Source organism: Orycteropus afer, unplaced genomic scaffold (genome assembly GCF_000298275.1).
Source record: "Orycteropus afer afer isolate SDZICR_OR568_19922 unplaced genomic scaffold, OryAfe1.0 scaffold00028, whole genome shotgun sequence".
Lineage (NCBI taxonomy): Eukaryota > Metazoa > Chordata > Mammalia > Tubulidentata > Orycteropodidae > Orycteropus > Orycteropus afer.
The window spans coordinates 8150775-8176379 of record NW_006921615.1 but is presented as its reverse complement, the minus strand read 5'-3'; the positions used below and the strand labels follow the sequence as shown (position 1 = coordinate 8176379).

Here is a 25605-nt window from a genome sequence, read left to right as displayed (position 1 = left end):
CATATGCCACTTCTTGAAATGGATGAAGATCGATCAGTTCTTTTTGGTACAGTGACTCTGTGTATTCCTGCCATCTTCTCTTGATGTTTCCTGCATCCTTCAGGATTTAGCCTACTTCCAATATACATAGCAAAGCTCTGGCAAAGCTCTCTGGCTTTTTTCTTGTTTGGATCCTCCATCTGGCTTCGTTACCTGAACTTGAACCGGTGGCCTGCTGTATTGCCTGCTGATGTTGAGATTCTTGCCTTCACAGCCTATGAGTCAAGAGCCTGCCATCTTACCTGTTGTTCTTAGGTTCGTCAGCCTCTGAATCCAGCATCCTACTGTATTGCCTGCTGATCTTGGTTCATCAGTGCCTGCAGCTACATGAGTCAGGAGGAGCCTCCAGCTTGATATATGACCCATGGACTTGGGACTTGCCAGCCTCTACAACTATGGAAGCCATTTCCTTGAGATAAATTTCTCTTTTTTTTTTTTCCTCTCTCTCTCTAAGCTTCACTGGTTTTGTTTCTCTTAAGAACCCAGGCTAACACATTTGATACTGAGAGTAGTTCTAAAGAAACAAAACTGTAAGCATGCATTTTCTGAATTGGTTCTCAATTCTGATTAGTTGTAAATGTGCTGATGATACTGCTTCTGTTAGTAAAGAGGGTGGTGCCAATCCATGGCATATGGTGGCAATATTAATACACAAAATAGCACCACCAATAGTTCAAGTATTAGTGAGAAGTGAGGCTCTGGGTGATTACATGTTTGATACTTTTGTGCAGTTTAGTCAGAATGAGAAGTATAATGAAGCTGGTTGGTTGGTCCTACTTATGCTGGACAAAGTAGTGAAAGAACAAGATGTGCTCAGGGCTTCAGAGTCACAACTCAAGCACTGCATAAAAAAACCTCAGTGTTTCCGCTTGTGCTCTGAAAGAACCTTATTTCTTACAGTAACAGAGCTGATATTGCCAAAAACTAAACCTAGAGTCTATCCTAAGAGTGGCTAAATTACATCACCAATTCAATTGCCAGCCTTGAATGGTGTCTGAAGTTAAAGTGAGGGCACTGATTGGGAAGAAAGGGATCCTAAAACTTCACATACGGGCACATCATCAGGAAGCTAGGGATATTGAGCCCCTAAATTCCGTAGAATCACTCCTGCCAGGAGAATCCCCATATTGGATGCCTGACATGTGGAGTAAGGGCTGTTATGGTAGGAAAAGGCAAGTGGAAGCCATTAGAACTGTCCTTACCTAGGGAGATAGTAAACCAAAAGCAATATTGCATTCTTGGAGCTATTGCAGAGATTAGTCCACTATCGAGGACTTGAAAGATGCAGGAGTGGGGACTACCACCACATCCCCATTTAACTCACTTATTTGGCCTGTGTAAAAAACAGATCTTGGAGAATGACAGTGGATTATCGTAAATTTAACCACATGGTGACTGCAATTGCAACTGCTGTTCCAGATGTGGTTTCATTGCTTGAACAAATTAATACATCTCCTGGTACTTGGTATGTAACTATTGATCTGGCCAGTGCCTTTATCTGAACTGGTTTTGAAGGATCATCAGAAGCAGTTTGCCTTCAGCTGGCAAGGCCAACAATACGCTTTCACTGTCTTACCTCAGGACTATATCAGCTCTCTAGCACTATGCAATTCAGTCCACAGGGACCTTGATCTTCTTTCCCTTCCATAAGATGTCATACTGGTCCACTACATTGATGACATTATGCTGATTGGACCTAGTAAGAAAGAAGTATCAATGACTCTAGACTTATTGGTAAGACATTTGCATGCTAGAGGGTAGGAAATTAACCTGAAAAAAATTCAGACATCTTCTACTTCAGTGAAATTGCTGGGGGTTGAGTGGTGTGGGCTGTATTGAGATATCCCTTCTAAAGTGAAGGATAGGTTATTGCATCTAGCCCCACCCGCAGCTAAAGAAGAGGCACAATGCCTGGTGGGCCTCTTTGGATTTTGAAGGCAAAATATCCCTTATTTGGGTGTGCTGCTCTACCCTATTTATAAAGTGACTCAAAAAGCTACTAGTTTTGAATAGGGCCCAGGACAAGAGAAGGCTCTGCAACAAGTTCAGGCTGCAATGCAAGCTGTTCTGCCATTTGGACCACATGAATGGGGTGATCCAGTGGTGCTTGAATTGTTAGTAGCAGATAGAGATGCTGTTTGGGGTCTTTGGCAGACCTGTATTGGTGAATCATACTGCAGACCCTTACGATATTGGAAAAAAACCCTGCCATCCTCTGCAGATAACTATTCTACTTTTGAGAAACACCTTTTGGCTTGTTACTGAAGTGTAACCATGAGCCACCAAGTAACCATGAAACCTGAGCTGCCCATCATGAACTGGGTGTTGTCTGACTCACAGAATCATAAAGTTGGATGTACACAACGGCACTCCATCTTATGGAATCAGTACAGAAGAAATCAGGCTTGAGCAGGACCTGAAGGCACAAGTAAGTTGCATGAGGAATTGGCCCAAATGCCTATGGTTTCCACTTCAGTCACATTAACTTCCCACTCCCAGTCTGCTCCTAAGGCAACTCCTTATGATCATTAGACTAAGGAAGAGAAAACTCATGCCTGATTTATAGATGGTTCTGCATGATATCAGGTCCTACTCGGAAGTGCACAGTAACAGTACTGAAGCCCCTTTCTTGGACCTACTCACTCTTCTATGCAAGAAATTGGAAGATAGCTACCTGGCTCACCAACTTGAAGAGATCCGTTCCAAAGAAAGGTGATCCAGTGGAAATTATCAAACAGTATCATTGATGTCACACACAAATAAAATATTGCTGAAGATAATTTAAAAATGGTTACACCAGTATATCAACAGGGAACTGTGAGAAATTCTAGCTGGATTTGGAAGAGGATGTAGAACTAGTGATGTCATTGCTTATGTCAGATGGATGTTGGCTGAAAGGGAATAGCAGAAAGATGTTTACCTATCTTTTCTTGATTATGCAAATGCATTCAACTGTGTAGATCATAAAAAATTATGGATAACATGAGAAATTGGAATTCCAGAGCAGTTAATTGTGTTCACGTGGAACCTGTACATAGACCAAGATGCAGTTGTTCAAATAGATACTTTGTAGTTTAAAATCAAGAAATATGTGTGTCAGAGTTATATCCTTTTACCTTACGGATTTGATCTGTATACTGAGCAAATAATCTGAGAAGCGGGGCTATATGAAGAGGTATATAGCATCAGAATTGGGGGAAAATTCATTAATAACCTGCAGTATGCGAATGACACAACCTTACTTGTTAAAAGTGAAGAGTACTTGAAGTGTTTCCTGATGAAAATCAAAGACTACAACATTCAGTATGAATTACACCCCAATATAAACAAAAATCATCACAACTAGACCAGTAAGCAGCCTCATGATAGAATGGAGAAAATAATGAAATTGTCAAAGATTTAATTTTAACTTGGATCCACAATCAATGCCCATGGAAGCAGCAGTCAAAAAATCAAATATTGCATTGGGCAAATGTGCTATAAAAGATCTCTTTAAAGTGTTAAAAAGCAAAGATGTCACTTTCAAGACTTAGGTACACCTAACTAACCCAAGGTGTGGTAGTTAAAGTTGTGGGTCAGCTTGGCTGGACCTGGTTGAGTGGCTGGGCAGCTAGTGGCAGTTACTCCCCATGATGAGACTGGCAATCAACTCAATGGTGGGATCTACCACAAGTAGCTGAGTAGCTGCTTTAGGGATGTGGTCTGCTTCCCGTATGTAAAAAGCAGCTTTGGGAATGGTCTCTCATTTATGGCGTGCTTGAACCCTTCATGTAGCCGAGTCATTGTTCAGCAGCCTGCCATGCTCTGCCGATCTTGGGACTTTCAGTGGACTTGAATCAGTGGCCTGCTGTGTTGTTTGGTAACATTGGGACTGTGCCTTTTTACTTGCCAACCTTGGGTTTGTCAGCCTCAGCAGCCAGCAGCTGCCTGAGTGAAGAAGAGCCTCCAGCTTTAGTGGGCCGGGAGTGAGAGGCAAAGCTGAATGCCAGGGTTGGCTTTCACCCAGCCCCTAGAGCCTGGCACTTTGAACTCAGACTTAAAGCCTCCAAACTGTAAGAGAATAAACTCCTGTTTGTTAAAGCCATCCCATTTGTGATATAATCTTGTCAGCGCAACAATTGGTAACCAGGACACAAGGCATGGTATTTTCAATCGCTTTGTGCATGTGAAATCTGGATAGTGAATAAGGATGACTGAAGAAGAATTGATGCGTTTGAATTATGGTGTTGGCAAAGAATATTAAATACATGGACTGCAGAAAAACAAACTATCTCGGAAGAATTGCAGCCAGAATACTAAGAAGTGAGGATGGCGAGAGTTTCGTGTACCTTAGATGTGTTATCAAGAGTGATGGGACCAGTTCATGAGAAGGACATCATGACTGATAAAGTTGAGGGTTGGTGAAAAAGAGTAAGACCCTCAGTGAGATAGATAAACACAGTGGCTGCAGCACTGGGCTCAAACATAGCCACAATTATGAGGATGGCTCAAGACTGGGCAGTGTTTCCATCTGTTGTATGTGCGATCACTATGAGTTGGAACCAACTCGATGACACTTAACAGCAACAACATGGTGACCTGTTTTGCTTTATGAACATTCTTGGAATTTCTTATGTTTTTATATCTCATGATAATCATCTGTATCAGCCATCCATTGTGGCCTAATACCCCACCCCCTTAGTGGCTTAAAATAAGAACTATTTTATTTGCCAATAATTGCTCAGTGTTGTTGGGAGATAATTCTCCTTGGGTCTCTCATGTTATGTCCATTTTCAAGCAGAGACACTGACAACTTTTGTCCCTGTCTTTTCTAGGTTGCTTATATAGCAAGCAGCCTTTCAAGATACAGTGTCTGCTTTCAGAGCAAAGAACAGAGTTTTTATTGAACCATATCAAAAAGATAGTATCTTTTTTCTGGTCAGAGATTGGGTAGGTTTACTTGCACCTCATTATAAAAGGTGGACTTCCCTAATTTCATGCTTCTTCATTTGTTTTGTGAATGAACTGTGTGCACAGCATCTGCCTGAGCCACTCTCTTTGACCCCTGTGGGACTTCAGGGCAAGAGGAGTTGATGTGAAGATGAAGCTCATGCTTCATGCTGTATCTTGAATAGAGAGTCCTTTGCTTCTGATCCAGGAGTCTCATGTTTTCTGTCAGCTTCTATGAAACTGCAGGCTAACTTGTTAGTTTGCAAGTAGAGTAAAATCTTAGACCCTTCATAATTCTTGACTCTGGGCAGGTCTTCTGTTTGTCTTGCTGAGGTCACTCATGAAACTTAGTCGTCTGGTAGCTCAGCTGAGGTGGATAGTCTTCAGATGGTCTCACTCGTGTGTGGAAGTTGATTCTGACTTCAGCTGGGTCTCTTTTCCACTCATTCTCAGGCAGGCCAGCTCTAGCTTCTTTACATAGCAGTGGCAGTGCTTGAACAATTTCTCTTAGAAAGATCAGCATGAGGCCGGTCCCCAATAGGCAGAGGTTAAAGATGTCCCAAATGTCCAAACTACCATGCCACTCTATCATTTCAGACGTTAACTCCTCCTCCTCCTCCCAGTAATTTCCCCAGTCTTAGGGTTCTGTATTTCACTGTAACGCCTCACAGAACTCACAGACACCCAAGGGTTCATCTCACGTAGTAGTGGTGGAGGCTGGCAGGCTGGTGAGTCCCGGGTCCGTGAGTAGGTCTGGTGGATCCTCCCAACTCTCAGGGTTTGATGAACCTCTATCAGCAGATCAGATGATGGCTGCTGTCCCAAATCCAGGGGTGAGATGAGGATGATCCAAGACACAAAGCTGGAGCAAGAGGAGAGCGAATCTTCCCAGGAGATTTGTAGGTATACCCTCAGGAAAGCTTAAGGGTGGTGATTTGAATTATACCCTCCAGCAAGGCAGGACTCAAGATTCATTCCACCTGCGTTGCCCCAACAGAATTAACCTAAATCCCATCACAGAGTCGATTGCCAGTCATTATAGGGAATGACTACTACCAGCTGCCCAGCCAAGTTGATACCTGACCTTAACTACCACACCACCCCAAACAGGCATGGATAATAGGATTACCATACATCACCGAATGGAGGACAAGGGCTAGAAGGGCCACATCAAGTAATTCACTGCAGGCAGCATTTCAGAAAGGCCAGAGCAGAAACTGTAAGAACTCTTGACACCTAGGCTCAGAATAACAGTGTCACTTGTTCCACATTCTCTTGGTCAAAATGAGTCAGTCTTCAAACCAGCTTAACTTAAAGGAACTCATTGTCGTTGAGCCAGTTCCAAATCATGGTGACCCCGCTTACTACAGAGTAATACTGCTCCATAGAGATTTACTGGTTCTAATCTTTATGGAAGCACATTGCCTGACCTTTCTTATTTAGAGCCATTGGGTGAGTTTGTATCCGCAGTCTTTAGGTTAGCAGCTGATTGCAAACCATTTGTAGCTCCCCAAACCGAAAAACCAGTCATTTGCAACTCATAGCAACTCTAAACCAAAAACCAAACTCACTGCCTTTGAGTCGGATCAGACAAATAGTGACCCCTCCTTAGGTTTCCAAGGACATAGCACTATGGAAGTATATTGACCAATCTTCCTTCTGAAGAGTGGCTGGTGGGTTTGAATCATCAGACTTCTGGTTAGCAGTCAAATGCCTTAGGCACTATGCCAGGGAAGGATAAAAGTGCCCGATAGAGTTTCCAAGGCTGTATCTTTACAGAAGCAGACTGCCGTACCTTTCTCCTATAGAGAAATTGATGGACTTACACCATCATTAAAGTAATTGTTGATCTTTTGTTTAGCAGCATAGCGCTTTAACTGCACCACCAGGGCTTCTTTCTACCTGCACCCACCAAAAAACAAACCCAGTGCCATCGAGTTGATTTTAACTGTCCTATTGGGTTTCCAAGGTAAATCTCTGTGAAAGCAGACTGTCTAATCTTTCTCCCACAGAGAAGCTGGTGAGTTTGAACCACTGACCTTTTGGTTAGTAACTGAAGGCCTTAACCACTGTGCCATCAGAGCACCTCAAATTAAAGGGAGGGGAAAATAAATGCCATTTATTTATACGAAGAGTTGCAAAGTCACCCTGTACAGTTATGCATAAAGAGATGGGAAAAGTAATTGTGGCCGTCTTTGTAAACAACCTGTTGTATCATCTGAGGTTTCTTTTTCATTCATTGTGCCAAATACTTGTTCAATCTTTTCATTCTGAATAGTTGTGTTTTTAGTTTTGGGACATTTAAAATTATTTTATGTGATAATTTCCTCACTTTTTTTTCCCTGGAACTCCTATTTAGATGTAGGATCTGGTTGATTGATCCTCTGAATTTTATAATTTCTTCTCTGTTGTTCATCTCTTTGTCTTCTTTGTTCTACTTGTTGGGTATTTTCCGATTCTTGTTTGATCTTCTGCCTATGGCATTCCTTTCTTAAATATTGAGGTTCAGAGTTGTAGATGATTTTCTCTATCATCAGAAATAGTGTTTGAGGTTCTCTTTTTCTTGTTGTTAGTTATTTCTGAGAAGAAAGCTGAAAGTTTTTATTCTGCTATCTCATATTGTAAATGTACTCTTGTTTCCTCTTGATTTTTATTAGTTTCAGTCATAGTGAACTTTTCCTGATGTTGTCCTCCAATTCTACGGCTGTTTTTAATGTACTGAACACACCTAAAATTATTGCTTTATGATACCAAAGCCTTTCTCTTGCCTTATATTTTTCTAGGGAAGATCCACCAACATGCTCTCAGCCAGACAGTGATGATGAGGCAGAAGAAATACAGGTTGGTAAATAAAATGTCTGTTCTGTAGACTGTTCTAATTTAAATGATCTCTGAAATGGTTCTGACATTTAAACCTTAGCTTACATTTGATAGACGTGAAAAACTATATAAACATCTCACTTTGCCATGCTTTTATGTATATTTTGTGTTCAGGAAAAGATGTCTCCTGTTTATGTATCACTTTTTGATGGAATGCTGCTTTTTGGAAGCCAAATTCACTATTTTGTTTTCTTAAAATAGTATTTTACTGTGTTTTCAATAAAGGTTTTACACAGCAGTTTAAGTACCCATTCAACAATTCCTACACAAATTCTTTTGGTAACATTAGTTACATTCTTTACAGTATGTGAACATTCTCAATATTTCCATTCTGTTTTTTCCATTTCCATTAATCTAGTTTACCAGCTCCCTTACATTCTCATCTTAATTTTAAAGTAATTGTTGATCGTTTGGTCTTGTATAGATGATTTTTTAAAAGAGCACAGTACTTCTACTATTTAATGTATTATTTTTATCCTCTTTCCCATGCAGTGGTCAGATGATGAGAACACAACCACACTGACGGTAAGATCAGAGCAGCGCCATTGTGCGGACAGCCCCACACTGTCACACAAGGGTTAGCATTAAGGTTTAAATTCATATTTTTCTAAATTCCCATGTACTCGCTATTTCAAATATCTTTTCCTTTGTGAACTATTATTTATTATGTTGAAAAAATACCTGTAATTGTTTAATAAGCAAACATGGTTTACCCTCTTTTTCCTTTTGACTATAAAGGAAATACTCTAGGTGTATATTTAATCCTTTGATTTATTTCTGTTAAGCTTTGAAAGATGAAATCAAGCCTGATATTAGTCTTTGGGTTTGTGGGATCTGAATTAAAGTGAAAAAAATCTATACTTACTCAGATATACTCAAATGGCATAAAAATTATAATTTCTTTTAAGTAAAAGTAGAGAAATATGTGACTTTATCCAAAATTTTATATAAAATTGAAGTTGATTGAACATACTATGATCTTTCCAAATAAGAGTGCTTTTGTCAATTTTAACTTATAATACTTTTTAGAAAAATATTTGAATGGAATAATTGAGCAAAACAACCAAAACCAAACTCATTGCTGTCGAGTCGATTCTGATTCATGGTGACCCTTCCTTGGGTCTGTAGACGGTATCTCTATAGAAGTAGATGGATTGCCCAGTCTTCCTTCCAAGGAGTGGCTGGTGGCTTTAAAACACCAGCCTTCTGGTTAGCTGTCAGATGCCATAGGCACTGTACCACCAGAGCTCCTAAGCAAAAAATATACTTCTAAAAATATAGTAGGTAAATGCCTTGAGATAAAGAGAAAGATTTTTGTAAAATTCCCTAAAAATAAATGTAGAGGCACAAAATACGAAACTTGTTTAGGACAAGGGTATATTCTATTACAACTCTAAATAAAAAGATGCTTCTACTTTTTTAATGAAAGAGATATAGTTTCCAGGGTGCAAGAAAAAAAGAAGTGGAAATACTTAAAACCAATTTATTTCCTTAGGTATAAAAAGGCATACATGCAAACATGTGCAGAAATGGAAAATTTACATGTTTTATTTTACTATGAATCTTGTGCAGGTAAATTATGAAGATTCAGTTCAATTCAACATATACATTTTTTGTCATATTCAGGGCAGTATACTGGGTATTAGGAGCTCTCGTTGTGTAGTGATTAAACCATTTGACTGCCAAACAAAAGGTCGGCAGTTCAAACCCAGCAGCCACTCCATGGGAGAAAGATGAAGGAGTGTTAAATCTCCCAGGGGGGATGCATTGGATGTAGACAAGGTATAGTCTTCTGCTAAAGCACAAATTTTTCCCTGGAGTTATAAACTTTATAATTTAAATTTGTTGTAGGATCATTATGGCAACATTTCCAAAACTTGAATTATTTGAGTATTTGAGGCAACTGATCACGTCTTTAAAAATATAATGTTGTTGTTGTTAGGTGCCATCAAGTTGTATCTGACTCATAGCAATCCTATGCACAGCAGAACGAAACATACCTGGTCCCACACCAACTCCAAGATCCTTGCTGTGCTTGAGTCCATTGCCGCAGCCACCGTGTCAGTCTATCTCGTTGAGGGCCTTTCCCTCTTTCATAGACCTTCCACCTTACCAAGCATGATGTCCGTCTCCAGGAATGGTCCCTTCTGATAATGTGACTGAAGTAGATGAGACACAGTTTGGCCATTTTCACTTCCAAGGAGCATTCCAGCTACGCTTCTTCAGATCTGTTAGTTCTGTTAGCAGTCCATGGTACTCTCAGCATTCTTTGCCAGCACCAGAACTCAAAAGCTCTTCTTTGGTGTTCCTTATTCATTGTCCAGCTCTCAATGCATATGAGGCAACTGAAAATATCATGGATAGTGTCACGCTGAGCACCTTAGTCCTCAAGGACACATCCTTGTTCCTCAGCACTTGAAAGAGGTCCTTTGCAGCCAACTTGCCCAGTGCTATATGTTATTGAATGTCCTGACTGCTGCTTCCATTGGTGTCGATTGTAGAGCCAAGCAATGTGAAGTCTCTGACAACTTCAATCTTTTCTCTATTTGTTGTGATGCTGCTTATAGGTCCAGTTGTGAGGATTTTTGTTTTCTTTATATTGCGATGTAATCCATACTGCAGACTGTATTCTTCAGTCTTCATCAGTGCTTCAAGTCATCCTCACTTTCAGCAAGCACATTTGTATTGTCAGTGTATCACAGGTTGGTTAATGATACTTCCTCCAATCCTGATGCCTCATTCTTCCTATAGTCCAGCTTCTTGGCTTATTTGCTCAGCATATAGATTGAATAAATATGATGAAAGGATACAACCGTGATGCACTCCTTTCTTGATTTTAAACCATGCGGCGTCCCCTTGTTCTGTTAGAACCACAGTCTCCTAGTCTATGTACAGGTTCCTCATGAATACAATTAAGTGTTCTGGAATTCCCATTCTTCTCAATGTTATCCACAATTTGTTATGATCCACACAATCAAATGCTTTTGCAGAGTCAATAAAACACAGATAAACATCTTCCTGGTATTCTTTGCTTTCAGCCAAGATCCATCTGCCATCAGCAGTGATATCCCTTGTTCCATGTCCTCTTCTGAATCAAGCTTGTACCTCTGGAAGTTCTCTGTCTATATACTGCTGCAACCGTGTTTGAATTACCTTCAGTAAGATTTTACTTTTGTGCTAGATTAATGATATTGTTCAATAATTTCTATATTCTGTGGGATCACCTTTCTTTGGAATGGGTACAAATACGGATCTGTTCCAGTCAGTTGGCCAGGTAGCTTTCTTCCAAATCTCTTGGCTTAACTGGGTGAGTGCCTTCAGTTGGGCATCTGTTTGTTGAAACATCTCAGTGGGTATTCCATCAATTGCTGAAGCCTTGTTTTTTGCCACTCCTTTTAGTGCAGCTTCATCTTCTTCCTTCAGTACTGTTAGTTCTAGATCATATGCCACCTCCTGAAATGGATGAAGATCTACCAGTTCTTTTTGGTACAGTGACTGTGTATTTCTTCCATCTTCTTTTAATGTTTCCTGCATCATTCAATATTTTGCCCATAGAATCTTGCAGTGTTGCAACTCAAGCCTTAAATTTTTTTCTCAGTTCTTTCAACTTGAAAAATGCCGAGCCTGTTCTTCCCTTTTGGTTTTCTGACTCCAAGTATTTGCACATTTTATTATAGTAGTTGGCTTTGTCTGCTCGAGCTGCTTTTTGAAATCTGTTCAGCTCTTTTATCTTGTCATTTCTTCCATTTGCTTTAGCTACTCTCTGCTCAAGGGCAAGTTTCAGAGTCTCTTCTGACATCCATTTTGGTCTTTTTCCTTGTCTTTTTAATGACCTCTTGCTTTCTTTGTGGATGATGTACTTGATGTCATCCCACAATTCTGGTTTTTGGTTGTTGGTGTTCAGTGCATCAAATCTATTCTTTAGATGATCTCTAAATTCAGGAGGGATATAATCAATATTGTATCTTGGCTCTCATGGACTTATTGTAATGGTCTTCAACTTCAAGTGGAATTCGCATATGAGCAGTTGATGGTCTGTTCCACAATCAGCTCCTGGCCTTGTTTTGGCTGAAGATAACTGAGCTTTTCCATCACCTCTTGCCTTAGATGTAGTCAGTCTGATTCCTGTGTATTCCATCTGGTGAAGTCCACATGTATAGCCACTATTTGTGTTCTTAAAAAAAAGTGTTTGCAATGAATAAGTCATTGGGCTTGCAAAATTCTATCATGTGATCTCCATTATTTCTGTCACCAAGGCCAAATTTTCCAACTACTAGTGATTCTTCTTTGTTTCCAACTTTTGCATTCCAGTCACCAGTGATAATTAACACATCTTGATTGCACATTTGGTCAGTTTCAGACTGCTGAAGTTGGTAAAAATCTTCAATTTCCTCATCTTTTGCTTTGGTGGTTGGTGCATAAATTTTAATAATAGTCGTATTAACTAGTCTTCCTTGTAGACGTATGGATATTACCCCATCACTGACAGCTTTGTATTTCAGGACATATCTTGAAACATCCTTTGTGAGGATGAATGCCATGCCATTTTCAAATTGTCATTCCTGGCATAGTAGATCATATGGTTGTCTAATTCACAATGGCCCAAACCAGTCCATTTCAGCTCATTAATGCCTAGGATATCAATCTTTATGCATTCCATTTCATTTTTGTTAACTTCCAGTTTTCCTGGATTCTTATTCATACATTCCATGCTTATATAATACATAAATATAAAGTAAATGTTAGATGTTAAATTTAATGGGGTAGGAGCATTGCTCTGTCCTTGAAGGTTAAGCCCTTTCATGTGGTAAGATTGTGTAACTGTGCCTTTCAAAGGAAACATTGCTAATGGAGATCTAAGGTTTTTTTATTGCTAGAGCTTTAGGGAATCCAAATCAGCAGCTTCAGGGGATTAAAGGAAATTAACGGCTTAATGTAAATTGTAATGCACTTTGATGGGGAGAAGGGAATGAAAATTTAGTGCTGTTACTAATTTTGAAACTCTCTAAACTATGGTTTAGTTTCAAGTATCTAAACTGAAGAAGTAGTTTAGTAGAAGACTGGGCATAAATAGGGATCTCTGGTGGCATAGTGGCTAAGGCATTTGATTGCTAACCAGAAAGCTGGCGGTTCAAACCCACCAGCCACTCCTTGGAAGGAAGGTTGGGCAATCTACTTCTGTAGTGATACTGCCTCGGAAACCCAAGGAGGGGTGGCTATGAGTCAAATCTGACTCGATGGCAATGAGTTTGGTTTTGGATTTTGGCTATAAATAACTAAAAATACTGTTAACCAATGTAGAGATCAGACTGTGCAACAGAAAGAAATGTAGCCTAATCTGCCCTTAATCTTGCCCTTCTTTATGCAGTTGTTGGTTATAGCGGAGTCCATTCTGACTTGTAGTAATTCCATGTGACATTGTGGAACTGCCCCATAGGAATTTCTTGCTTATAATCTTTACAGAAACAGATCACGAGGTCTTTCTACCATGGAGCCACTGGGTGGGTTTGAACCATGAACCTTTCAGTTAGCAGCCTAGCACTTACCCATTACATCACCAGGGCTCCTTCTGTACTCAGTAGCCTTTTGCTTAAAACTGATTTCTAGTTTTGGGGATATATTGCCATTTTAAAAATTTACATTTCTTTGAATTGTCTCCCAGACTCTTTTCAGCATTTTCTGTGTTATAATAGGATTAGAGCCTGAGATTCAGCATAAACCACTCTGGAGAATGTAATTTAGTTAATACTAGACCCATTCTGGAGCTCTGGTAGTGTAGTGCCTAAGGCACTTGACTGCTAACCAGAAAGCTGGCAGTTCAAACCCACCAGCCACTCCTCTGAAGGGAGGTTGGGCAGTCTACTTCCGTAGTGATAACCGCCTCGGCAGCCCAGGGAGGGGTTGCTATGAGTTGGGATCCACTTGACAGCAGTGAGTTTGGTTTTTTGGTTTAGACCCATTCTAACTTTTTTCTATGGAAGTTATTACTGGGTTTTTTCAGAACTTCCAATTCCCCAGTAGGGGGCAGCAAATATAAAGGGAATAACCTAAATAAAATGGCTGTGTGTAGAATCTGTGTTAATATTTTTATTTTCTGTCTCGCCTGACAGCTCCATTTCCATCTCTCTTAAAATGAATTACTCCTCTTTTCTCTGATTTGTTTCCATGTACTCCTTTGATAGTGACATAAGGCTCACAGCAGTGCAAACTGGCCTTCAAATTTAAGTTCCTTAAGAACTGTATTTCTATTTACTTCCTGGTTGAAATGAATACTTAGAACGTTTTAGTCACTTGCTTATATAAAATATGTATTCTAAAATCAACCAAAAAGGAAAGACATTTTAACATAACCTGGGTCCTATTTTTGAGGTTTGTTTATATTAAAACTTGCCTGGAAATAACAGTGTTTAAATACATTTTACCACTTAATTTGTTTTTCATTCTCATGAAGCCTTTTGGGGATCTGTCCAAGATTCTTTCTCTCCAAATGGAAAGTCTTCTGGCACTTTAAATGTGGGCTGTTATTAGTAAGAACTGGAGTATGTGTAGGGACTCAGTTGGTGTAGTGGTTAAGGCATTTGGCTGCTAACCAGTGGTTTGAACCCACCATCTATCTGCTCCGTGGAAGAAAGATGAAGCAGTCTGTTTCGTAAAGTCTGTAAAGATTTATAGCCTTGGAAACCCAATGGGGGTTGCTATGAGTTGTAATTGACTCAATGGCAGTGAGTTTGGAGTACTGGTGATATTCCAATATTCCATCTGCCTCTTTTCACTTAAATACTGGTTTTATGTAGGTACGTTTTAAGAGACTCATTCCTTCCTTCCTCACATTCCCAGATGCCTGCTGAAGTCTGTTGTTTTATTTAGCTTTATGGGTTTTGATTCTTTTGCAAAATGTCATTTAAACAGCTATTTTTTTTTTTTTTTTCCTTTTTCAGGGTAATGTTATTTGATCATTGATTTTATCTAGCTAAGTTCAGAAATTCTGATGGTAATTTGTATTCTAAATTCTGCTTTTAACATCTTAAACTATAAACTTGAGATTATGATCTTGCTTTCCATATCTATTATGATTATATTCATTTGCCCAACTGGTTTCTTCTTTCTCTCTATAGGCACCAGAATTTCCTGAGTTCACTACTAAAGTTCAAGAAGCTATCAATTCCTTAGGGGGCAGTGTATTTCCTAAGCTTAACTGGAGTGCTCCAAGGGTAGGAACACATAAGTGAATTTCTTATGATTTGAGTATTCTTTGTTTTGTTATGGATTTCCTTTTATATTCCTATAGAGGGTCTAATTATATTCCTAATTCTAGAAAAGATACTGTGCAATTTATTACTGTTTTCCCTGTAATTTCCATTTCCTCATTTTGCTATACATTTTCCTGGGGTTGTGAAATGCTTATATTCTGGCAAGGGACAGTTTGAACCTCTTGTGTTGCCATTGCATTAAAATTCTGAGGAAATTCATTCTCTGCCCTTTGCAGAATTTTAGCTGTTCACTTAAGTTTAGCAAAGAAGTCTTTTTCTGTTGAAAGGTAATAAAAACAAAAATGTCACAGGATCTAAAAATAGAGCAGTTGAGTAATCAACTGATTATTTTATTTTAATGTTGCATTGACAAGATTTTTTGAAAAGTTAAGTTCTTTAGAAAACTTTACTATTTTTTTCTCTCACCTAATAGAAAACAATTTCATATCAACTCATTTTAAGAACTGAAGACTTTCTTGCATTTTCAAAAATCATCTCATATGGCTTTTCTTATTCTAAAATGAATGATGAATTATATTTAGTCTTTGTTTTATTTTTATTTTTGAAAATCAGTCATATATATATATAATTCAAAATTTCAAATAAATCTGGAGGCTTGCTGCAGAAGTCAGCAGGCTCTGATGCCTGTTTGGCTTCACTATTTCTCACTCCCCAGAGGCAGCCACTCACAAATATTTAGCAGATTATTTTATTATTTACTTCTATTTCTTGCTTTTCAATTTTAGGTATTATTACACTCAGGAGTGGTACCACTCAGGAGCAGAAAGATTCAGCTGTCTTTCAACTCCTGTCTCTATTACTTTCTGGTCCTCATTATACTTAGACCATAATTTTGATTCAGTGTTTACAATTCTTATGATTATGCAAATAATAAGTATGCCTCTGAAATATTTACTATGATTTCTTATAATATATGATTACTTGTGCCAATGCTCATGCTTGGTAAAGTCAGCAAAAATGAGGCATACCCTCAACGAGATGGATTGACACTGTGGCTGCAACAGTGGGCTCGAGCATAGCAATGATTGCGAAGATGGCACGGGACCAGGCAACATTTCATTCTTTTGTACATAGAGTCGCTATGAGTCAGAACTGACTCGATAGCACCTAATAATAACATGATCACTGTACTTTCTTATTTATATTTTATTTTCCAAGGAGTTAATAATTGTCATGTTTATTTAGTTGTATGGTTTTCTGTGCATTAATTATTGTTTTAGTGGAGTTAAATGTGTGTGTTCAATACCCCATCTATGCCCAGAAGTTAATCTTTTCCAGTGGGAAAAATTTTAAAGATTAGTAAGAAGTTGTTGAAACTCATTGTGTCCTTCAACAGTCAATGTTTTATCAATCTATGAATAGTATTTTCAATCATTCCTTGCTACTGAGCTAGGTTGAGGCTTTCCACTTAAGGTGGGTAGATTATTTGTCATTTTAAATTATACATTTGTTCATTTATTTGTTATTAGTGAGTACACAGGAGCTTTGGTGGTGTAGTGCCTAAGGCACTTGACTGCCAACCAGAAGGCTGGCAGTTCAAACACACCAGCCACTCCTCAGAAGAAAGATTGGGCAATCTACTTCCATAGTGATACTGCCTTGGAAACACAAGGAGAAGTCGCTATGAGTTGGATCCGACTTAACAGCAGTGGGTTTTAGTGAGTATATGCTAGGTGCCAATGCTTTCTTCCATATAGTGTGGATAATTGCATAGTTATTTTTAACTATTACTTTACTTAAAATTAAATTACTGTCCTGTGTCAAATCTGTCTATCGGAGAGGAGGGGTTTTTTAAATGAATTAGTCTATCATTTTTAAGTCATGTCTCACTAAACTTTATGAGATCCTCACCATTTACAGTTGTAATGGCTCAGAATAACTATCTTCTTTTCTCCCAGACTTGTTAGACATGTGTGTTAATTGCCTCAATCATCAAGCTTCAGATGTTCCAGTTGTCACTTCCGAATCAGGAAGAAAGGAAAAGACCTATTTTTTCCTTAAACAGTAGCTGTCCAGGCATTTCTTTACTAAATACTCTAGGTTAAGTGATAGTGTTTCTGATACGTCTTTCCCCTCTTCTGTCATCATAAGTAGGAAAAACAATGGAAAGTACTTCGCCCTGAGCTGAAGGGTGGGGACCCTAACATACTGATGTTCATAACTGAGTGTCTGATATGCAGTATAATGCTCTTTGTTATTTAGAAGTATAATTTGATATTTGACAATATTGTTACATTTCTTGACTTTTTTTTAAAAGCCCTTGAAGGTCGTATACATTATTGATTTGTTTATAGGCGTGAGCTTCAGTTGTAGCAACTAACTTGGACTATATATTAAATAGCATGTGCTTTATCATTTAGGATGCATACTGGATAGCAATGAATAGTTCACTGAAATGCAAAACCCTTAGTGACATCTTTCTACTTTTCAAGAGTTCTGATTTCATCACTCGTGACTTCACTCAGCCGTAAGTATAGCTCTTATTCTTCTGTAGTCAGTAGTTTCAGTATTTTTCTACAGGTGAAATTCCATTAGCTCTGGTACAATTATAAAAAGCAATTCCATAAAACAACACTTTCATGTTTCCAAATGGACTATTAAAGCACACTTTCCTTTTTCTTTTAAAGTAACATGTATTATCCCTGTGTATCAAGAACTTTCCATATCTCTGCACATTAAATATTTTAGTAATTTTTTTTTTACTGTAAAACCAACTTGTGTTTATTGTAGAAAAACAAAATTAGAGTCTATAACTGAACAGAAACTGGAATGTAAAAGCACCCATTATCATGCTAATTGGTTCTGTATACTTCTGGAATTCTTTTTATGCATAACTATAACATAGATAGGCCTGTCTGTATTTTTAAACAAAAATGAGATCATATAGTTTATACTTCTTAGTAAGTTTGCTGCTTTTACACTTATAGAATACAGTGAATATCTTGGCATGTCATTAAATTCCTAAATCCATCATTGTTTTTAGTTACCATAAGAATATTCCACCATATAGCTTTAGCATAGTTTGTTTGACTAATCTTCTGTTCTTGGGTGTTTAGGTTAGCTCCTTATTTTGAATATACAGCCCTCCGTGAATATCCTCACGCTTCATCTTTGTAAGCTTCCCTAATTGATTTCCTTAGAATACATTTCTACAAGTGGAATTGCTGTGTTTCTTTCCTTTTGCCAGTTACTCTGTAGTTACAGAACTTGTGCTATCTGCATTGTAAGGTGAAAGAACACCTGCTGTACTCTTTATGCTTCTTTTGTTCTGTCATTGAATAACTGTTTTTCTAGATTCTTCATCCTTTCCCATATTAAACAAACCCATTATTTCAGTTAAACTAATCTTTTACTGACTCCTAACTTGAAACATATCACTAGATCTAGAAGCTAAGCAAGAGAATAGAGTGAAAATATTGCATACGCACATCCCAGCTTCCCCTTCCATCCAGTTTAGTTTGCTCTGACAGTTCTCTCTCAAATCTTTTTTGAATTAGAGCCTGGTATAAATCAAAAAATTCACTCACAACATTTGTGTACCTATTCTTTTATATCTAAGTTCTGCAGCTAAAGCCTATGGTTTTAATACTATAAGACAGTCCCTAGGTTGACATACGACTTTAGGACAGCTCCTACATGCTCTTTAATATTGTGTAAGTTTGCCCTCACATTGGGATGACTGAATCAGCCCAACTTGGCAACAAATTCTTCATCACAGTCAGCTTCACTTGCTATATGTGAAGCTTCTAAATTACTGAAAAGGCTTTAAGCCTTTCCTTGCACTAATACCAAAATCCTACTGCCATCGAGTCGAAGCCAACTCATAGCAACCGTAACGGACAAAGTAGAACTGCCCCATAGGGTTTCCAAGGCTGTAAATTTTTGTGGAAGCAGAGTGCCTCATCATTCTCCCATAGAGTGGCTGGTAGATTTGAACCATCGACCTTCTGGTTAACAGATGAATGCCTTAGCCAATGCATCACCAGAGTTCCTTCCACTAAAGTAAGGCTAAGTAAGAGCTATATGCACCTGTTCTGACTACCTACGATTTAGACTTAAACACATTTCAAAACTGATGTAGTTCTTAAGTTAGGGAGTGCCTATATTTATTAATCAAAAAGGAAGTAAAGTAACTAAATGAGTATGGTTATATTGCAAGTTTGTAATAAAAAGATTTTAACTATGTTGGAATTTCTCATTCATTCACAGAAAAACATTCTATTATTTTGACATTTAGTTGTCAACCTTTTATGTTTGTGTTGATATAAGTGTTATTAGATATTTAGGAGCCCTTGTTTTACTAATAAGGAGCTCTGGTGGTACAGTGTTTAAAGTATTTGGCTGCTATCAAAAAGATTGGAGGTTTGAACCTACCAGCCATTCTTTGTGAGAAAGGTGAGACTGTCTGCTTCTATGAAGATTTATAGCCATGGAAATCCAGTGGGAAGGTTCTGCTCTGTCCTGAAGTGTCACTGTGAGTCAGATTTGACTCTGTGGCAGTAGGTTTGGTTTTAGTAATAGTGTAGTAGCATTATTTTAGGAGATACTCTCTAATTAGAAGAAAGTCAATTTTGTATAGTTGCCATTATAAAGTTTTTTTTTGATACTTAGTAAAGAGACTTTGAAATATATTAAAAAATACTCTACCTGTTCATTCATCTGATACAGATTTTTATGTACCTTTAGTATTAGATAAGGAACTCTGGTGGTGCAGTGGTTAAAGCATTTCGCTAACCAAACAAAGGTCAGTGGTTCAAACCTACCAGCTACTCCATGGGAGAAAGATGAGGCAGTCTGCTTGTATAAAAATTTACAACCTTGGAAGCCTGTAGGGCAGTTGTACTCTGTCCTGTATAGTTGCTATGAATCAGAATTGACTCAATGGCAGTGGGTTTGATTTTGGGTAGTATTAGTCGCAGGAAGAGTGTGGGAACACCTTTTTCTTTCTAAAAATAAGTGTAAATCACTGTTAATTCTCTGAAGCTGATGGTTTTTTTAAAATTATTTTTTTAAAAATAATCTTTGCAGTTTAGCTATTTGTTATCTCTTTAACCTACTTTTCCCTTTTTGTCTTACATGGAGTTAAAAGCTGTTCCAGTGGAAAGTAGAAATACCAACCAATCAGTTGTTTTGCATTTTATACTCCTTGAACTTTGTATGGGGAGGAAGTTAAATCAGCAGCTGAATTTGAAGCTTTGGATTAATAGTGTCTAACCACAGAATGTCATCCTTCTCTTAGTATAAATAATTGGGAGTTGGCAGGAGCAAGTACCAGACACTGAGCTTTCAGCCTTTTAACTGGGCACCACTAATGTGTCACCTTTTTCTAGAAATATTTGTTGATACTCAGTTGTACAGCAATTAATAAGTTCCATAACAGGAAATCTTGTCACGTAAAAATTCTTCATTGATAGAATTCATTAAAGATGGACTTTTGTCACAAAGCCTTGTTAGGAACTCTTAAAATGCAAAGAGTATAATTTCTTAAACAGGATCTTACTGGTGATGTAATATAAGCCTTTCATTCTACAGGGTAGAAAATTGAGATCTAAATCTCTTCAGTAATTTATTCAAGGTCCCATAGCTAATTTGTTAGTAGAACCAAAACGAAAATATAATTGCAATTGTGTGATTCTAAAAGTTCTTTATACTTTCATTTAGTAAAACCATAGCTTTTTTTCTTTCAAAATGCTTCAGATTAAAATATGTATTACAAAAAAGAGATTATGTTTATACCATTTTGGCATTTGACTTGCAAAAAGAAACAAAAATATTACAGTCAAGATTGCACGTTCACAGATGTTGTTAGGTGCTGTGGAGTTGTCTCCGACTCATAGCAACCTTATGTACAACAGAACTCACTGCCGTCGAGTTGGATCTCACTCATAGTGACCCCTCCTTGGGCGGTATCACTATGAAAGTAGATTGCCCAATCTTCCTTCCAAGGCGTGGCTGGTGGGTTTGAACCACCAGCCTTCTGGTTAGCAGTAAAATGCTGTAGGCACTACACCACCAGAGCACAGAAGGCCTTTTTTTCAAATATATATTATTTAACAAAGAGTCTGGACATTGGCTACTCCAAGGGTTAATCATCAGTTTATAGAGGTCATCAAGGACCCAGGTTCTTTTAGTCTTTCTCCTCTGACACTTCAATTTACTGGCTTGGTCTTTGGTTACAAGATTGTCGCTACAGTTCCAGATGCACATGAAGACATGACAATGTCTGCAGCAAAAATAGGCACAAGGATCACATGAATACATGTCAGTGTCTGCACCAAAAATAGGCAGCATGGATTTGTTTCCTCCCATTCATCTCTTTATGTGATTGAGTAAAGCATTCCTGGAAGCTTCCCAGGAGACTTCTCCCAGGCCTCATTAGTTACAAAAACAGTTGTCAAGCCTAATCCAGTTGTTGGTAAGGAGAACAGAATTGCCTTGATTGGTTTAGACCAGGAATTCTTAAACTTTAGCATATTTCAGAATCTCCTGGAAAGCTTGTCGAAAGAGATTGCTAGGCCCCATTCCCAGAGTTTCTGATTTGTAGGCCTGAAATGGAGCCCCAAAATATGCATTTCTAACAAGTTCCCTGTTAATATTGTTGTAAGCTTTGAGAACTATTTGGATTAATCAACACATGCGTCCCAGGGAGTAGGAAGAAGATAATGAAGCACAATTGTTTCCAGTGTCTGAACAATCAAAATGCCATTAGGAAGAATGACAGTGGGGAATAGCTGGAGGGTAGACAACCAGCAGTGTCTGCCATAGTTGTAATTTGATATTGAATATTAAGTACATTCTTTTTTCTTATTCCTCAAGTGATTATTGTAGACAAGAGACTTTAAAAAGTGGGAGTTGAAAATGACACATTTCACATGATGTGTCTACCTTGTATTTGCTCACTGAATTATTTGCCTTGCTATAAACATTGCAGGTGATTAGACTTGTGAAGTCACAAGGCTGCTTTCATTCATTACTTTATTGATTAAGTGCCACTTCATTAAGCCAAAGCATGAAAAAAAAAAAAAACCCAAAAAACTCTGGTATTCATTTGACATTTACATGAAGGGGATAAGTTAGTGAAGAAATAAACCTATTGTTTCTCTGAGAGATTTGTGACTAAGGAGAAATAGATTTGACTAGGGATCGGTACATTTCACCCATTATAGTAATTTAAGCCCAGCTATACATTTTTCTGGGAGCTCTGGTAGCATAGTGGCTAAGGCCACCTGACTGCTAACCAGAAGGCTGGTGGTTCAAATCCATCAGCCACTCCTCGGAAGGAAAATGGGGCAATCTACTTCCCTAGTGATACTGCCTCGGAAACCCAAGGAGGGGTTGCTATGAGTCGGGTCCAACTCGATGGCACATAACAACAACAACAGCAACGACATACATTTTTCTTAAGATTATCATAAAACTAATTATTCATCCTATCTTAAGATTGGGGAGTTCTGGTAGCATAGTGCCTAAAGCGCTTGACTGTTAACCAGAAGGCTGGTGGTTCAAACCTACCAGCCACTCCTCGGAAGGAAAGTTGGGCAATCTACTTACGTAGTGACACTGCCTCAGAAACCCAAGGATGGGTTGCTGTGAGTTGGGTCTGACTCGATGGCACATAACAACAACAATAGCATCTTAAGATTATCATAAAACTAATTATTCATGTAAAATTCATAAAATTTAGTGTATAAATGGACCCAGCAGAACCTTTTACCTTGTGATGTATCTAACATAAAAACTCGCTGCCGTCAAGTCAGATCCGACTCATAGCAACTCCTCCTTGGGTTTCCAAGGCGGTATCAATCACTACGGAAGAAGATTGCCCAATTTTCCTTTTGAGGAGTAGCTTGTGGGTTTGAACTGTCATTTATTTAGATGACAGTTTTTCTGCTTTAGATTATTTTACTTTTAGATACTATATGGTTTCTCTGAAGAAAAATCCTATGAAAATTCTAATAAACACATCCACAAACCAACACCAGACCCACTGCCAACAAGTTGATTTTGACTCACAGTGACCCTTTAGGACAGTGTAGAACTGCCCCATAGGGTTTCCAGGGCTGTAAATCTTTACAAAAGCAGATTGCTTCATCTTTCTCCTGAGGAACAGTTGGTAAGCTTGAACTGCTGACCTTGTGGTTAGCAGCCCAATGGTTTAACTGCTACGACACCAGAGCTCCTTTAAACGTATCCAGTCACCTTTAATTCAGTATCATTTTACATTTTTCTTTTTCATCTCTAGTGAAAATCTAAAGAAATGAGATCCGTATACTGAATCTCTTTTGAGTTGTAATTTTTAAACTAATAAAAGCCACAACACTAGAACTTTGATGCTTAACTTTTTCCTGGCTCTGAGTTCTTTTTCTGCCCATGATTTAAATTTTTTTTTTTTTTTTTGTTATGCTTAGGAGTTGTTTACCATGAGGTGCAATTGTAACTTTCCAGTGTTTCAGAAAAGTTTATCAGTGAGGGTTATGCCCTGGAAAATACCTAGGATAGTATGACACTTAAAAATTGTAATGATTTTTGTTTTCTGCCACTTAAAAAGCTTTAATGATGTTTTTTCATTATCTTTAAGATGACAAAAAAACATTTTTTGTCAACATTTTATTGTGCTTTACGTGAAAGTTTACATAGAAGATTAGTTTTTTCAGTCAATAGTTTGTACACAAGTTGTTCTGTAACATGGGTTGCAGTCCCCACAGTGTGTCAGCACTCTCTCTGTTTCTTCCCTCTGTTTCCCCTTTCCATTCACCCAGTTTTCCTCTCCCACTCTTTCTTTTCATCTTTGGTTTTGGGCAAATGTTGCCCTTTTAGTCTTATATAGTTGATAGTTCTAAAGAGCATATTCTTCACAGGTGTCATTGTTTGTTTTATATTCCTGCCTATTATTTGGCCAAAAGGTGGCCTCTGGGAGTGCCTTCAGTTTCAAGTTAGAAGATTGCCTGGGGAATAGTTTTGGGGCTTCCTCTAGTCTCTTTCAGACTGGTTAAGTCTGTTAAGATAACAGAATTAATGATATCAGTCAGTGGATTGAGGTCATACCTAAGTTGTTCAGAGTAAATAATTCACAAAGTGTTCTGGTTACCTAGTACCTCTCTGACAAGAATATACCACAAATGAGATGGCTTGAAGAAACAGGAGTTTATTCTCTTATAGTTTGGAGGCTTTAAATCTGAGTTCAAAGTGCCGGCTCCAGGGGCTGTGTGAAAGCCCTTAAACTTTGGGTTTTAGGTCTGGCTCCAGCTTCTGGCCCACTGAAGCTAGAGGCTTTTCTTCACTCAGACAGCTGCTGGCTGCTGAGACTGGCAAGCCCAAGGTTGACAAGTGAAAAAGCACAGTCCAAATGTTACCAAACCACATGGCAGGGCGTTAATTCACGTCCATTGAAAGTCCCGGGGTTGGCAGAGCATGGCAGGCTGCTGAACAATGACACAGCTACACGCAGAGTTGAAGCATGCCATAAGCTAGAGACCATTCCCCAAGGCTTTTCTTTATATACAGAAAGCAGACCACATTCCCTAAGGCAGCTACTCAGCTGCTCATAGTAGATTCCAGCATGGAGTTGATTACTTGTCTCATCATGGGGGTACTACATCTAGCTGCCCAGCCACTCAACCAGACCCAGCCAAGTTAACACACAAACTTAACTACCATACAAAGTACTATTTTCTACGTACACTAATACTGTGCTTCTCCTTCCACCACTCCTGCCACATTGACTGGTGTAAGTCAGAGAATTCACTGTTTTAGTAGGTAATATTATAAACCTGTGGAGCTTTGGTGGTGCAGTGCCTAAGGCATTTGGCTGCTAACCAGAAGGTTGGTGGTTTGAGCCCACCAGTCACTGTGCAGGAGGAAGACCAGGCAATCCACTTCCATAAAGAATGACCACCTCAAAAACCCAATGGGAGTTGCTGTGATTTTGAATTGACTTGATGTAAGTGGGTTTGGTTTTTTTGGTTGTTATAAACCTACACCAGGAGCTCTGGTAGCATAGTGGCTAAAGCACTTGACTGCTAACCAGACGCTGGCAGTTCAAACCCGCCAGCCACTCCTCAGAAGGAAGGTTGGGCAATCCTACTCCCGTAGTGATACTGCCTCGGAAACCCAAGGAGGGGTCGCTATGAGTCGGGCCGACTCGACGGCACATTACAACAACAACAAACCTACACCACCAATATTAGGATCTCACATCTTGCTCCCAGCAATTAGAATGCATCTTCAACATAAGTTTTTTGCTAGAGGAGCCTCTTGTTTCTATCTCCGTCCAGGTTTTTCTTGCACAATATATTTCTTAAGCATAGCTCAGCTCATCATAGTACATGTACATTTATCCTTTCTCAACATTTTCCTTCTTTCTAACGTAGCAATTGACCAAACATGCAATCAGAATGTGTTAATTATCACTGGTGACTGGAATGCAAAAGTTGGAAACAAAGAAGAATCACCGGTAGTTGGAAAATTTGGCCTTGGTGACAGAAAT

At 38.6% G+C, this 25605-nt stretch overlaps 1 protein-coding gene across 1 annotated transcript in view; it reads left to right on the top strand.

Annotated features, from left to right (window-relative positions):
* CDC123 (cell division cycle 123) overlaps nucleotides 1-25605 on the top strand; it is a 90135-nt gene that overhangs the window by 15035 nt on the left and 49495 nt on the right. The window contains exons 3-6 of the mRNA XM_007935428.2: nucleotides 7752-7809; nucleotides 8341-8373; nucleotides 14964-15059; nucleotides 17480-17586. Coding sequence (XP_007933619.1) covers nucleotides 7752-7809; nucleotides 8341-8373; nucleotides 14964-15059; nucleotides 17480-17586 — 294 coding nt within the window. The remainder of the gene's footprint in view (nucleotides 1-7751; nucleotides 7810-8340; nucleotides 8374-14963; nucleotides 15060-17479; nucleotides 17587-25605) is intronic.